Source organism: Emys orbicularis, chromosome 3 (assembly GCF_028017835.1).
Source record: "Emys orbicularis isolate rEmyOrb1 chromosome 3, rEmyOrb1.hap1, whole genome shotgun sequence".
NCBI classification, from domain to species: Eukaryota; Metazoa; Chordata; order Testudines; family Emydidae; genus Emys; species Emys orbicularis.
In genome coordinates this window covers 195,762,421-195,777,618 of record NC_088685.1, presented here as the reverse complement: position 1 = coordinate 195,777,618, position 15,198 = coordinate 195,762,421, and the positions used below count along the sequence as shown (strand labels likewise).

Genomic DNA, 15,198 nt, shown 5'->3' with positions numbered 1-15,198 from the left:
TACATTTTAATTTGTTAGTATAAACTTTTACTTTCATTTTACTTTCTTTTTTGTAGTCCTTTAACACATTGCACATGATGTATCATGAGGCCACAGCTTGTCATGTGACTGGAGACCTGGTGGAACTTTTGTCAATATTCCTCTCGGTCCTTAAATCAACACGTCCATATCTTCAGAGAAAAGGTTTGGTAATGATTTTTTTTAATAGAGATTAAAGGCTTTAGTTTGTTTGAACTAATTAATTTTCATGGACAGAAATTCTTTCATAGTTTGTCTCGTTGCTATGTAACCTTTGGGAATCCTCTTTTTCTCGACATTAACAGTGACTAAATTAATTTAATTATTAAAGTGTTAAAATGTGTCTAAAAATAAATAGTATAGTTTTGACAGCAGTAGACCAGTGACAAGTCTTAGGTTTCTAATTTGATTAAGATCACGTTTATAAAATTGATACAATGATCGTTTTAATTGCTCCATGTGACATTTTCTTTCTTACTTCAGGAATTAAAAGTTGTCAAGAATTTGGAATGACAGATAACTTAGCATGTTTTTGTATTTGCAGATGTGAAGCAAGCACTAATCCAGTGGCAGGAGCGAATTGAATTTGCCCATAAACTCTTAACTCTGCTAAATTCTTACAGTCCTTCAGAACTTAGAAATGCTTGCATTGGTAAGTTGTATTAATGCTACTGCAGTCCAGAAAGATTCTTTCCATATAACTAAATTAAAATTAACAGAAACAGTTCTATATTACGATTATTTATGAATGTTCTGCACACTGGATTTGTTAATTTCTTGACATTAATAGAATTATTGTTTATTTTCCCAAGAATCTTACTAATCCTTGTATATCAAGAATAAAATGAATATTTAGGATTTGTTAGGCATCATTTTATATTATTCATCTAGCTTGTTTAAAATCCTGGTGCCTGATTCTATTCTATTCTCGCTTATACTAGTGTGAATCAGGAATAACTCTGTTGAAATCAATAGATTTTCTACAGTGTTAGTAAGATCAGAATCAAGTCCCAGATCTTTAATTTAGCATCCACAGGGTAACTAAATTAATATTTAAAGTTAGTGGGAAAATTCATTTGTTGTGAAGCACAGAAACCTCGTTACCCTGAGTAAGAACTCCGTGTCCATTTCTATGCCCCATTTACTAAAAAAATGCAACAGTAAAAGTAAAAAGACATGTTAAATAGCTTTTAAAAGTACCAGGCTATGATGTTTCTTGCTTCTTGATTCCTGGTGGGGTGTTTAACTTGTAGGAATGGACGTCATACCAAGAAATTCTTGTCTTCTTGCATTAGCAAACTTCTTCTGAAAGGCTTTATCTGATTTTTTTAAGGAGTAGAAATCTGCATTTTTTTCTTGTTTGTGAAGGCCTAACCCACTGTCCAAATTAAACCTATTTTAAATATAATTTGTATGCCTTTTCCTGTTACTTTGAGTGCCCTTGTCATTGTCGTCCTGGCTGCTGCTGGTTGCCATTTTCCAGGCATCAGACCTGATATGGTAAAGAAGAAGCAAAGAGGGTAATTTTCTTGAGCTTCTACTTCCTACAATTTGACACCCCTCTTATTGGTTGTTAAGGGAAAGTTGATATAACACTGATTAGGTTTTCTTCTAGTGGTAGAGGTGAAGGAACCTTGATTATTTCAGGTGTTTTCACGTTAAATTTTGTTCACTGTAAAGCCTGCCTCCACAATGTGCACTAGCAGAAGTAATACCAAATAGATCAGGTTTTCAGATGCATGAGCCATAAGTCATGTTTACACTTAAGAAATAACTTTGTGTAATAGCAAAACCAACTTCTCATTTGTAGATGTCCTCAAGGAGCTTGTGCTTTTAAGCCCTCATGATTTCCTGCACACTTTGGTTCCATTTCTGCAGCACAACCATTGTACATACCACCACAGTAATATCCCAAGTATGTATTTCTAATTGTTGTATTTTACAGTTGAATTTCAATACAATTGCTCTTTGTGTGCATTGAGGGGTGCTAGTGTTGACCTTTTAAATTGTTCATCATTTTGTCCTAATTTACACTACAGTGTCTCTTGGACCTTATTTCCCCTGTCGTGAAAATCTGAAATTAATAGGAGGGAAAAGTAATATCCGTCCTCCTCGTCCTGAACTCAATATGTGCCTCTTGCCTACGATGATGGAAGCCAGCAAGGTATGTACATATATGGACATAGGGAAACCTGTTTTCCTGTCAATGGCATTACATATTTGTAGCTTGTAAAGAAAGCATAATTTTAAGTGCTTTCAAAATGATGCCTTGTACAATGTGTTTACCCACTAACTTACTGTGTAAGCAAATTTTAAAAACTGTACTTATGAAATTTAAAATTATCCTCAGTGGGTTTGAATTATGTGGTGGTGCCTGTGCCCAAAATGCTGTAATATTATGAATTTCCATTACAAATATTTATATAGTGTATGAGCCCACATTTTATAATTAATAATTCTTTAGTATTAAGAGCCAGTTTTAAAAGAAGTCTCTAAAATTGCACCAACCATCTTTCTTGCTAATATTTTTGCGTATGTATTTTTCATCTGTGTGTTTTTTCATTAAATTGTGTTTGCATGCATGAATCTCAGATACTTAGATTTCTAACTATCTGATCTGTGCATGCCAATGCTTGAGCATCTAAATCCAAAAATTTGGATGCAGAAATTATATGTGAAAACTTTGGAATGCAAAACTGCAGACCTGATTTTATTGATTGGGCTATATATGTCTTTGAAAATTTGGTTGTTCTTCGACTGATTCCTCATATCGATTCCAATTAGGTGTGTGCGTGCTATGTGCACAGTCATTGGAAAGTTTTTCCTTTAGCGGCACCCGTCGGGTCGACTGCAGAGCCCTCTGGGGTGTCACCTCCATGGCACTCAATATATGACCCTGCCGACCTGGCGCCTCCTCATTTCCTTCTTACCGCCAGTGACGGTCATTGGAACTGTGGCGACTTGCTTAACAAGTTCTCCTCTCATTCTTCTAGCTTTCAGTTCGTGTTAGTTTAGTGTTACTTGTATTTGTAGTTAGTTAGTGTTAGTAGTTTTAGCTGTTGGGTGTGGGGGTTTCCCCTCGGGGCATGTCTCGGTCCCAAGGGTTCAAATCCTGCAATAAGCCCATGCCAACGGGCGACCCCCACGACGCTTGTCTAAAGTGTCTGGGGGAGGCGCACCAGGCTGATAGGTGCAGGATTTGTAAAGGGTTTCGCCCTAGAATGAAAAAGGAGTGGGACTTCCATTTAAAACATCTTATAGAGGCGGCTCTCAGACCGCAATCCACCTCTGTGCAGCAAGACACGGCACCAAGTTCATCGGTGCGGAGCGCTCCGGCATCCGTGGTAGATGGACATAGGAAGGACATAGGGACCAACGGCAATGCAACCAAAGCCAACGGGAATTGTCTGGCACCGATCTCATTCCCTTGCGCCGCAGGAGCGGCACCAGAAGCAGGGTAGGAGTGGATCTCCGCCTTCGAGACCCAATCCCTCGGAGTCGGCCATTGGAGTGCGTCCCAGGAAGGAGCACCCAACACCCTGATGTTTGGAACCGGCACCGTCGACTTCTGCACCGTAAAGGGGACCGTTGAGTCCAGTACCTTTGGATTCCCCAAGCCATATGGTGGAAGAGGTGGGATCTCAAAGCCATGACTGCACCGAGGTCCCCAGCTTTCCGGGACAAGCCCCCGGCGCTACTGAAAGTGGCACTGTCATGGGGCAAGCCGCCGATGTTGCATCTGCCTACACCCAGCAGATCACCAGTCCAGATAACACCAGGGGAAATTTAGGGAATTGTTGCCCTTGGAGTCCAGGGAGGAGTTTGGGGCTATTGTTGAGGAGGGCAAAGAAGTAGCATGGACCTCTTTGCAGGCCTCTCTGGATGCTGCGGCACTGCACCCTTTCCTCAGGGATAGTCATGAGGAGGAGTTCATGGCTACAGGCATCTGGCTTATCCCCAGAGGTGCAGCAAACTCTGCAGGACCCGCCATTCGATGGGGCGACTCCAGGCTGCGCAGCCTAAAAGACTACCGGGCGACAATGAAGTAATTGGGTATGCACACACCAGCAACCCAATGCAAACACTTCAGGCTGCAACAGCAACAACGCCCTTATCCTCCTTGACTGAGGTAGGATTTCTCTAGAAGGAGGAGCAGAAATGGCAGGCGGAAGCCTCCCCATCCTCCACCAGGGCCCAACTAAGCCATCATCGGGCTCCAAACAGGCCTTTTGAAGGTGTGCCCAAGGACGGTGCACCTGCCACAACACCAGATCCTTCCCCTTGTTTCTTGAATCGTCTGTCCCACTTCTGCCATGCTTGGTCCCGAATAACATTGGACTGATGGGTTCTTCTTACTGTAGAAGTGGGATATTCTCTTCAATTCTGCTCCTCCCCTCCATCCCATCCCCGTTCCCCATCCCTCTTCAGGGACCCTTCTCACGAGCAACTCCTTATTCAGGAGGTTCGGGCGCTCCTAGCCATAGGAGTAGTGGAGGAGGTTCCTCAGGGGCCAGGGATTCTATTCCTGATACTTCCTAATCCCCAAGGCCAAGGGGGGTCTCAGACCCATTCTAGACCTGCGAGGACTCAACAAGTTCATGGTAAAGTTGAAGTTCCACATGCATACAATTATCCCTTCTCTGGATCTGGGAGACTGGTATGCCGCCCTTGACATGAAAGATGCGTACTTTCACATAGCTATTCGACCTGCACACAGACGATTCCTTCAGTTTGTGGTCGATCACAAACATTATCCTTTCACGGTCCTTCCCTTCGGCCTGTCAACAGCTCTCCGAGTGTTCACCAAGTGCATGTCAGTTGTAGCAGTCTTCCTCCAAAGGAGGCAGGTACAGGTATACCCCTACTTCAATGAGTGGCTGCTCAGGGGGCGCACCAGGGAACAGGTGGAGTCCCAAGTCCGATTAATCAGATCCACTTTCAAGAGACTGGGGCTCCTCCTCAACATGAGCATGTCAACCTTATCACCGACTCAAAAAATTGAGTTAATCGGGGCAGTGTTGGACTCAGTTCAGGCAAACCGTGGCAGACATCATTTAAGGCCTCAGGCAGTACCCAACCACTGCAGCAAGGGGATGCCTGAGTCTCCTCGGCCACATGGCAGCCTGCACTTACGTGGTCCGGGACGCCAGACTGAGGCTCAGGCCACTCCAGGCATGGTTCGCTTCAACCTATCGCCCGGGGTGCGACAGCCTGAGCTCTGGTCACGGTGCCAGAGCAAGTACTTGAGTCCCTCCAACTGTGACTCGACCCTCAGACAGTGTGTGAGAGTCCCTTCAGCAGCCCCCAGCCCCCCTTGTCCCTGGTAACGGATGCGTCAGCTCTGGGATGGGGCGTGCATTTGGGAGACCTCCAAACACAGGGCCTCTGGTCACAGGACGAGCTCTCTCTCATATCAATATCAAGGAGCTGAGGGCAGTGTGACTAGCATACCAAATCTTTCAGGCCCAACTACAAGGCCAGTGCATGGCAGTTATGACGGCAACACCACTGCCATGTTTTATATCAACAAGCAGGGTGGAGCCCGTTCTTCTCCCCTGTGGCGGGAAGCCCTCCAGCTATGGGAGTTCTGCATAGCCCATTCCATTCACCTGGAAGCATTCTCTCTACCAGGAGTTCAGAACGCATTGGTGGACCACTTCAGCAGGTCTTTCCACAACCACGAGTGGTCCATCCAGCCAGATGTCATATACTTCCAAAGGTGGGGGTTTCCCCAGGTCAATCTGTTTGCCACCCAGAGCAACAGAAAGTGCCCAATGTTCTGCTCCTTCCAGAGACAGCCCAGACTCAATCACAGATGCATTCCTGCTACCCTGGGGAGGCTGCATGTTCTGTGCCTTTCCCCTGTTCCCACTCTTGCACAGGGTCCTACTCAAGTTACGCAGGGACGGGGCGGAGATAATTCTGGTGGCAACAGCGTGGCCTCGACAACACTGGTACACCACGCTCCTGGAACTGTCGATGGTCACCCCGATCACGTTGCCACTCCTCCCCCACCTGATCACTCAGGACTACGGTCATCTTCATCACCCTGACCTGCAGTCCCTCCACCTCACTGCCTGGAAGCTTCATGGCTGAACCCCATGGAGCTTCTGTGCTCGGAACAAGTTAGGGAGGTCTTACTCGGCAGCAGGAAGCCCTCCACTAGGGCCTCATATCTGGCAAAGTGGAAAAGGTTTACTTGCTGGTGTGACCAGTGTAATACACCCCCACTTCAAACACCAATGCCTCTCATCTTAGAGTACCTTCTGCACCTGAAACAGCAAGGCCTGGCAGTGTCATCCATAAAGGTACACCTCGCTGCTATCTCGGCTTGGATACTCCGTCTTCGCCAACCTTATGGTTGGCCGGTTTCTCAAGCGTCTGGAATGGCTACATTCCCAGATTAGACAGCCTGTTCCCATGTGGGACCTTAACCTGGTCCTCTCCAGACTGATGGGGGCCCCATTTGAACTGCTGGCGACTTGCTCCCTTCTCTATCTGTCATGGAAGGTAGCCTTTCTGGTCACCATTACATCAGCAAGGAGGGTGTCTTGAGTTAAAGTCCCTTACCTCCGATCCACCCTATACAGTTTTCCACATGGATAAGGTGCAACTCCAATGTCACCCGACCTTTCTTACTAAAGTTGTGTCGCACTTCCACACTAGTCAGGACATTTTCCTGCCTGTTTTTTATCCTAAGCCTCATACCAGTGGCTGTGAGCAGAGTCTGCACTCCCTGGATGTTCGGCCGGCGTTAGCTTCTACATCGATTGCACTAAGCCGTTCAGGAAGTCAAACCAGTTGTCCGTAGTGGTGGCAGACCGGATGAAAGGTCTCCCAGTTTCATCTCAAAGAATATCTTGCTGGATCACGTCCTGCATCCATACGTGCTACGAGCCGGCACTTAAAGCACAGGCCTCATTGGAGGCATTCCTGGCCCAAGTCCCTGATACAAGAAATCTGCAGGACAGCAACTTGGTCCTCGGTGCATATGTTCATCTCTCACTATGTCACCATTCAGCATGCCAGAGATGATGCAGATTTCGGCAGAGCAGTGCTCCAATCAGCGATTCTATAACTCTGACCCCACCACCTAGGTATGGCTTGGGAGTCACCTAATTGGAAACGCTGGTCTCCCCCGTGAAATCTGTATAGTATGGGGCAGGGGTCGGCAACCTTTGGCACCCAGCCCATCAGGGTAAAGCCGTGGACAGGACAGTTTGTTTATCTGGAGCGTCCGCAGGCACTGAGCCCCTCAGCTCCCACTGGCTGCGGTTCGCCATTCCCAGCCAATGGGAACTGTGGGAAGCGGCGACTAGCATGTCCCTCGGCCAGTGCTGCTTCCCGCAGCTCTCATTGGCCCTGAACGGCGAACCATGGCCAGTGGGAGCTGCGGGGCTCCGTGCCTGCGAACACTCCAAATAAACCTTTATCCTGATGGGCCAGGTGCCAAAGGTTGCCAACCCCTGGTATAGGGTAAAAGCACACAAAAGACCAGATTTCACGGTCTGTGACATGTTTTTCATGGCAGTGAATTTGTTAGGGCCCATCTATAAAACTGTCTTTAAAGAACGTTTTGGGTGTTGCAAACAGATATTAATCTGGTTATTGATATGCCCTTTAAAAACTGAATGTATGTACACTGATCTGCAAATTAGCATCTAATTTTATTCACATCACATCTGTTTTGAGTTAGGTTTGGAAATTCTCATCAAGTTATACAGCAGTATATTATTAAATGCATAGCAAACTTACAGCTCTTAATAAGCTTATTAACTAAATTTTTAGGTATGTCATGTAGTTGCCCAGTTGCTTAATTTAAACTTAATCTATTTATAAATTGTCTTCTTAAATCTTCAGGGTAAAGATGATGTTTATGATCGTATGCTTCTAGACTACTTCTTTTCGTACCATCAGTTCATCCATCTATTATGTCGAGTTGCAATCAACTGTGAAAAGTTTACCGAAACTTTAGTTAAGATGAGTAAGTATGGCAGTTAAACAGTAAATCCTACCTAAACAGACTTCCTTAGCCATTGAGATGTTTTGTAGTGGCAATTATGCGAAACTATGTACTTACTTTTTAAAATATAATTCAGTATATTGATAGTCAATTGGATTTAGGCTCCAAAATGCTTAAATCCCTTTTGAAAATCAGATTTAGGCTCCTGAATCAGTTCTGTATTGCAGAGCTGAGCACAGCAATACCTAAATACCTTTACAAATCTGGACCTTAATCCTCAGCCTTGCTGAGACTGCTAACAAGTGTGCCAATTAGTGCCAACTCTGACAGTGGTTTCTGGGATGTGGACGCCTCATCTGTGCAGTAATAGCTGAATTGAGACCACCAATTCATTTTACATAAGCAAACAAAGAGCCATCAGAGGGCACCAACTCTGTCACTATAGACCTGGGCCTGATTCTAGTTAGTGAGTTACGGCCTGACCACACTATAACTTTTAGCTGAGTTTGTACTCATCTAGTGAAAATGGTTTTTACCTCCACACATGGCAGCTGTGTTTCACCCTTGCCAGAGGCCTAGAGTAGTCTTTCTATAACAATTCCAGGACACTAATTTTTTTACTCTGCCTGTCTAACGAGTTCAGCAGTCCTTCTTCATCCCAGCTCTCTCTGTGTAGGACATCCTAAAGTGAATTGCCACACATACGAGTGGTGCTCTGTGTGTGCATCTTCTGGAATAACTACTCAGATTTTCCCACAATACAATATAGTTAGGTAGCATGATAGGTGTAGATACACAAACATGGTTATGTTGTCAGGAAAGTTTCTTTGTAACTGGTAAGAGCTATCTTTCTGACTAGTTACAAAATTATGGAGGTAGTGTGGATTGGCTTTTACAGGTAGGAATTAATTAAGCCATTGAGTCACCCACTCATTCTTGTTCAAGCCATGAACCACACAGCAAAATTACTATTTAGTGTGGGATTTTTCTGCTGAAGTGTTTATCAAGAATGTGTAACCTTTGCTATTGATCACTGTGTTACCTAGCCAATGATTCATTAAGTGTATGTAGATAAAGTTGTGGCTTGAGGTGAAGATGAAGCTTAAGAAATTTCAAATCTGTTTGTTGTGCTCATGCTGCTTTGTTTCTCAAAAAATAAGAAAACTGATAAATTGTTCCAGCTAAAGAATTAAAAGAAAACAATACTGAGATCAGATGCTACATTTTAGACTCAGCAGGTAAAAATGTAGAACAAAACCCTGTTCTGTAGACAAACTGTACTATAAAAACCATTCTAGATGCTAGACCTTTGTGGTCATATGTAGTTGGTTTAGGATATAGTCCTCTGAATTCGTATGGTGCTTCAAAACTATTCAGGTCAAAAAATAAATATATCCTACAAAGATCAGTTTTAGGTAGTTCTTTGTCATCAGTTTTGTTTTCTCTTAACATTTCAGGTGTCCTCGTTGCTTATGAAGGTTTACCACTTCATCTTGCATTGTTTCCCAAACTTTGGACTGAGCTGTGCCAGACTCAGGTAAAATTTAAATGGGTTTGAGAACTAACTGAACAAGAATATTTACAAGATGTGACAACTGTAAATGTTTTAAAGCTAGTTACTTTTTAAACAGCAATTCATAAGACTAATTACTAATTAAATTCAGTACACTTTAAATGTATTGGGTGTTGTTAATTTGTTCACAACTTTAACATTTTTAAAATTAAATGTTAACAATTAGTAACACCTTGTGTTTATATTGTGACTTTTATCCTGAAGGATCTTTAATTAAAAAAAAAAAAAAAAGCTAACTGATATGCAGATCATGTATAGCCCTGATCCTGCAAACACTTTTGTATGCTACTAACTTTACACACATGCATAAATATTAGTAGGCTTGGAGCTTGTGCTTGTCGATAGAGATTGCTTCGCCCACCATTGAAATCCAGCCTCTTCAGAGTTGTAGTATACCCAAATATCACAATGAAGAGTGCAATATATATATATATATATATATATATATATATATATATATATATATATTGCACTCTTCATATATATATATATATATATATATGATCAATAAATCTAATCTGTAGATCTAGAATAGAATTTTTTAATAGCATATAACCATTTCACCCAACAGTTTAGGATAGGGAGTGAAGAATACCATACCCAGTTGAAAGTGCAGGAGGAATTTAGGTAATTAGAATATACTTACCTAAGTTAGAATTTGTCCAGGACACCCATCAGCACTCCTGCGCTTATGTGAAAACAACTACAGACTTTTTTCAAATAAAGTTTAAAAAAATTAAATCACCCTAGATTACTTGTCAAGTTGCAGGCTTGAAGAGATGTATATAACCCAAGTTCTAAAATCATGAAGATACGCAGTTTTTAGTGGAAATGCTGACACAGCGGTAACACTACTGACACAATGGCTGCATATTCCCACTTGGGGGATATGGCACCTCTGGCGTTCAGCTGCAGAATTTTTCTAGTGAGCACTATGTTTTGGGGCTGCTTGCTCCTTCCCCTCCCTTGCAAAGGATGCCAGGGGTATAAAAGAGCGAGTGGCCCAACCTGTTGCTTTTTCTTTCAGTGAGCTCAAATCACGCCCAGTGTCCTCAGTGCTTTTCTTGACCGTTTCTCTTTTGATTTTGCCTTTTGGGGCTATTTTCTTTCTAGTTAGATTAACAGTTAGTTAGCAGAGTCTTTCTTCAGTCCGAAAAATAAAGAAACAGTACAGCAACGCTATAAGGCAAACTGCTATCTGTAAGGTGGCATTGGCATTATATCAACCCTTTTCATGCAACAAAACCCAGCTCTGTTATATCACTCCAATTAATCACAAGTATCCACAAGATACTTTGCTTTTAAAACAACATTAAAAAAATTGAGAACGCTGCTAACCTGTCCTAACTGTCTCAGACATCAAATCATTCATGCAAAAATGTCTGTATCTAGACTTTGGTCTACAGACAGGATCCTTATCAGTATAACTGGTGATACCTTTTCTCCAGGCCTTTGTATGGCCTCCATAAGATTAATTACAAAGGGAAACATACCTTATTGATGCTACTTACAGCTGGGCCATTCGAGATGCAGAAGGTAAAGATAACACGTTCATCACGAGATTCCTTCCTTTCTTACTATCGACAGGGATATTTCCAGATGGAGTAAGATGGTCATCTTGTTCTCAACCCTTTTATAGAATATGGTCACTGTTGGAAATTAAAGCTTCTACTTTAGGGTTCTGGAGTTGAAAACAGTTTGTCTAATCTGTAAGACTTTCTCCCATGGATCAAGACCAGAAACTCATCTGCCAAAAGTACCAATGTCTGTCTCAGGTCTCCACCAGGTATTATATAAAGGGAAAGTCCAGACTAGGCCTGTTCATTACCAAGCCCAACACCCCTTAACTCAAGCTCTACTTCAGGGTCAGACAAAAACCAGTGTCACTGGCAAAATCTGTTTCTTAAATGGAATCAGAAATTCCACTACATATTCCCTGTAGTTCCATTGGTTCAGGAGATCTGTCTGCAGATCAGATGAGACTCAGCCAAGATGTTGCAATAACTGTAATAGAATCTTGGCAGTTTGGTTCAAGTGTCCTGTGTCTGATGTTAGCACCACTTTCCAGATTACTAGATCTTTGTGTTTAGGTTGGATTAAGACTCTCCACCTGATCCTGAATTGTCCAGGGTTGGTACCCTGACTTCTAGATTTTTGAACAATCCAGGACCATGTTACGAATAGCAGGGGTTGTGATTTCAGCTTCCTTCAGATGCCTGGGACAGTGGGCCTCCCTCACTTTGTAATACCCTAGTTTATTGAAGCATTTCTCCATGGACCAGTAGGGTTGCTTACTGCTTTGCCTTCATGACTGCACTTAAGGAATCTGGATTTCTTTATTGTTGTGTTGTGAGTATTACAGTGGGTGGTGTTCATTCCGGGGTTATTCCCTGTAGTGTATGAATTTCTTTTCAATTGGAATTGGAGTTTTCTTTCTCAAAGCTCTCTGGATCTCTGGTCTTCTATTTGTCAGATTATCATCTGTACCACACAGTGTAGAAGAGGAACTTCTCATATCCATAGCTACTTCCTGGACTTCATTAGATACATACCAAATGGCCAGTTCTCTATAAACAGGAGTCCATATGAGAAGTGTGACATGGTTAGTGCCCTCAATCCCCATTTGGAGTCTTAAATCATCTCCATTTCCATCTAAAACAGACCACTAACTTGTCTGTTTCCTCAGTTCTCTTTTACACCCTTGTTAAGACTTGTCAGCTGTTCACTCACCTGCATATATCAAAAGATATCCGATGAACCCAAAGGCAGCACCTGTTGCTGGCCTTTTTCACAGCATTTCCAAGCTGTTGCTTGTAGCTCTATATGTGTCTCATGACCTCACAGAGGCCTCATGGGAGAGTGGATTGGTAGCCAGCATATTCTCTTGACCTGCCATCTAGAGCTGATGCTCGTTTTGGTAGTTACCACCCTCCTTGTTCACCTAGAATTTCCTAAGGGTTGTACTCTTTGCTAATCTCCCATGAGCAGGACTATGCAGAGGCCACTCGAAGAAGAAAGGGGGGTTACTTACAAGTAACTGTTCTTCTGGAATGTAGCCTCTGCATAGTCACACCTTCTGCCCACCTTCCCCACTTCTTCAGAGTCTCAGGTAGTGAATTCCTAAATTAGGGAACAGACTGAAGGATAGTTGGGGCTACTCCAATCCTCTGGGCGGGGAGATGGAGGAACTAGTGGCTCCAACTAGTGCTCGATAGTAATATTCCACAGCTCAATGCCAGAGGCACCATATCACACAAATGTGAATATGCAGAGTCCATGCTCTTCAGGAACAACAATTACTGGTGAGTAACTCCTCTTTACTATAGTTCATGAACATAAAAACTGTTAAGTTACATTTCTATCATTATTCATGGCTGAGACCTCCCGAGATCTGGCTCCTGTCCCCTCTTGCAGCAGATCTCTACCAGTGCCACTGCCGGAGGGCCCTTTATACCCACAGAAGAGGGGGCAGTAGTTGCTTTGGAGACCAGGGGAGCTGGATCTCACTAAATACACACTACTCCTGACAAACTTCCATCCTCACATAAAATGAGGTGAATCAAAGAACGCAAATTAATTTCAGGGTGGTAGCCATGTTAGACACCATTAAATTAGGCTTGAATAAAGACTGGGAGTGGATGGTTCATTACATAAAGTAAAACTGTTTTCCCATGCTAATTTTTTCCCCTTACTGTTACTCACATCTTCTTGTCAACGGTTGGAAATGGGCCATCCTGATTATCACTACAAAAGTTTTTTTTCTTCTGCTGATAATAGCTCACCTTAATTAATTACCCTCATTACAGTTGGTATGGCAACACCCATTTTTTCATGTTCTCTGTGTATATGTATTTTCCTAGTGTATCTTCCACTGCATGCATCCGATGAAGTAGGTTTTAGCCCACGAAAGCTTATGCTCAAATAAATTTGTTAGTCTCTAAGGTGCCACAAGTACTCCTCGTTCTTTTTGCAAATTAATTTCTTTTTGTCCTTAGTAGTAGTTTATTTTCATTAATGACAGGCAAACATTTTCAGTATGAATTAATTGGATTAGTAGACCCAGTTAGTTAGTTTTCATGACAATTAATGTTGCAGGCATTATTCCAGATGGTGCCTATTCTTTCATTTACCCTTAATAGATAATTATGTACAAAGCTCTCACTAGTGTCATAATTTCAGTGCTAATTTTGCAGCATTAAATTGCAAAGTATTTTTCTCTCCTCTTTAGTCTGCTATGTCAAAGAACTGTATTAAACTCCTGTGTGAAGATCCAGTTTTTGCAGAATATATTAAATGTATTCTAATGGATGAAAGAACCTTTCTTAACAACAATATTGTGTACACATTCTTGACGCACTTTCTTCTAAAGGTATGTGGTATTTTAAGTGTTCGTATTTAATGGAAATGCAGTTGTTATACATCACATTAGTTTAGGATATTACTTTGCACAAATCAAGTCTTCAGAGCTTTGAAATAAATGTGTTCTCTTACAGGTCCAGGGGCAGGTGTTTTCTGAAGCAAACTGTGCCAATTTAATCAATACTCTGGTTACAAATCTAATAAATCAATATCAAAGCCTAGAATCCGATTTCAGCAGCCAGCGAGTTGAAATTTCCAAAGCAAGCTCTACCTTAAATGGGGTAAGACTTTTCAAAGCCATTAAAATAATAAAACCTTTTAAAAACAAGTTTCCTTTCTATGGCAGAGTTTCAGTAGATTGTATCCAGTGTGAGGATTTGCCTTAGAGAGTGGACATATTGATTGAAACTATATGCGTAGGCAGGGTCCTCTTTGCCAACTGGTCAGAGACAGCTGGAGGTGTCCATCAGGTTGAACCCTGGATAAGGGGGCTGCTCACCAACTCCCTGCTAGAAATCTCTGCTCTGCTAAGGAGATAGGCAGATAGCTCTGGAATGCCATTCTGATCTCTTCAAAATTCTTCTATCAGTCTTTTTTAGCTCTCTGCTACCTACTTTTTCACTTTCTGTTTCCCCTTGTTCTCTTTCTCTGCATCATATGGGTAGGCTGCTGTCACTCCAGCCCCAGGCACCTCCTTGCTGTGAGTGGAGTCAAGATCTGATAAAAGTCATTCCTGAGTCCCACCTGTGATTATATGGAAAAAGAGTTTACCCTCTCTGCCTCCACCCAACACCGCTGATTATTTCTCTGAAACAGACATTAGATCATCCCAAAGATTGAAAAATGTAGGAAAACATTAAAGAAGCTTAGGAAGCGCCTGTTCTATTCTTATTTCTCTTTGCATATTTCATCAACCATAAAAGGTAAACTCTCCAAATCTTGTTCCAAGAATTCCAGGGCTGTTTTCCTTGGGCCACTTTCTCACAATAAAACAAATTCTTCTTCAAGTGATTCCACATTTCCATTCCACTGTAGGTGTGTGCATGCCTTGTGCACAGTTGTCAAAGATTTTTCCCTTAGCGGTACCTGTCAGTGCAGTATGAATTCCCTCTTGTACCTCTTACCACTGCACGCAGATATAAAGGGCCACACTGACCCCAACACCTCTCAGTTCCTTCCTACTGTCAGTGATGATGGTTGTTGGAGCTGCGATCTTTGTTTCTTCATATCTTTCCTCCCTCGGTGTATGTAGTACCTGTAATATTAGTTTTAGTCTTATATAGTA

The 15,198-nt window shown here is 42.4% G+C and overlaps 1 protein-coding gene across 1 annotated transcript in view; it reads left to right on the top strand.

Moving 5' to 3' along the window:
* USP34 (ubiquitin specific peptidase 34) overlaps nucleotides 1-15,198 on the top strand; it is a 278,527-nt gene that overhangs the window by 255,128 nt on the left and 8,201 nt on the right. Inside the window, exons 71-78 of the mRNA XM_065400557.1 lie at nucleotides 57-183; nucleotides 563-670; nucleotides 1,829-1,933; nucleotides 2,058-2,182; nucleotides 7,879-8,002; nucleotides 9,439-9,518; nucleotides 13,783-13,923; nucleotides 14,048-14,194. Of these exons, the coding sequence (XP_065256629.1) occupies nucleotides 57-183; nucleotides 563-670; nucleotides 1,829-1,933; nucleotides 2,058-2,182; nucleotides 7,879-8,002; nucleotides 9,439-9,518; nucleotides 13,783-13,923; nucleotides 14,048-14,194 (957 nt within the window). The remainder of the gene's footprint in view (nucleotides 1-56; nucleotides 184-562; nucleotides 671-1,828; nucleotides 1,934-2,057; nucleotides 2,183-7,878; nucleotides 8,003-9,438; nucleotides 9,519-13,782; nucleotides 13,924-14,047; nucleotides 14,195-15,198) is intronic.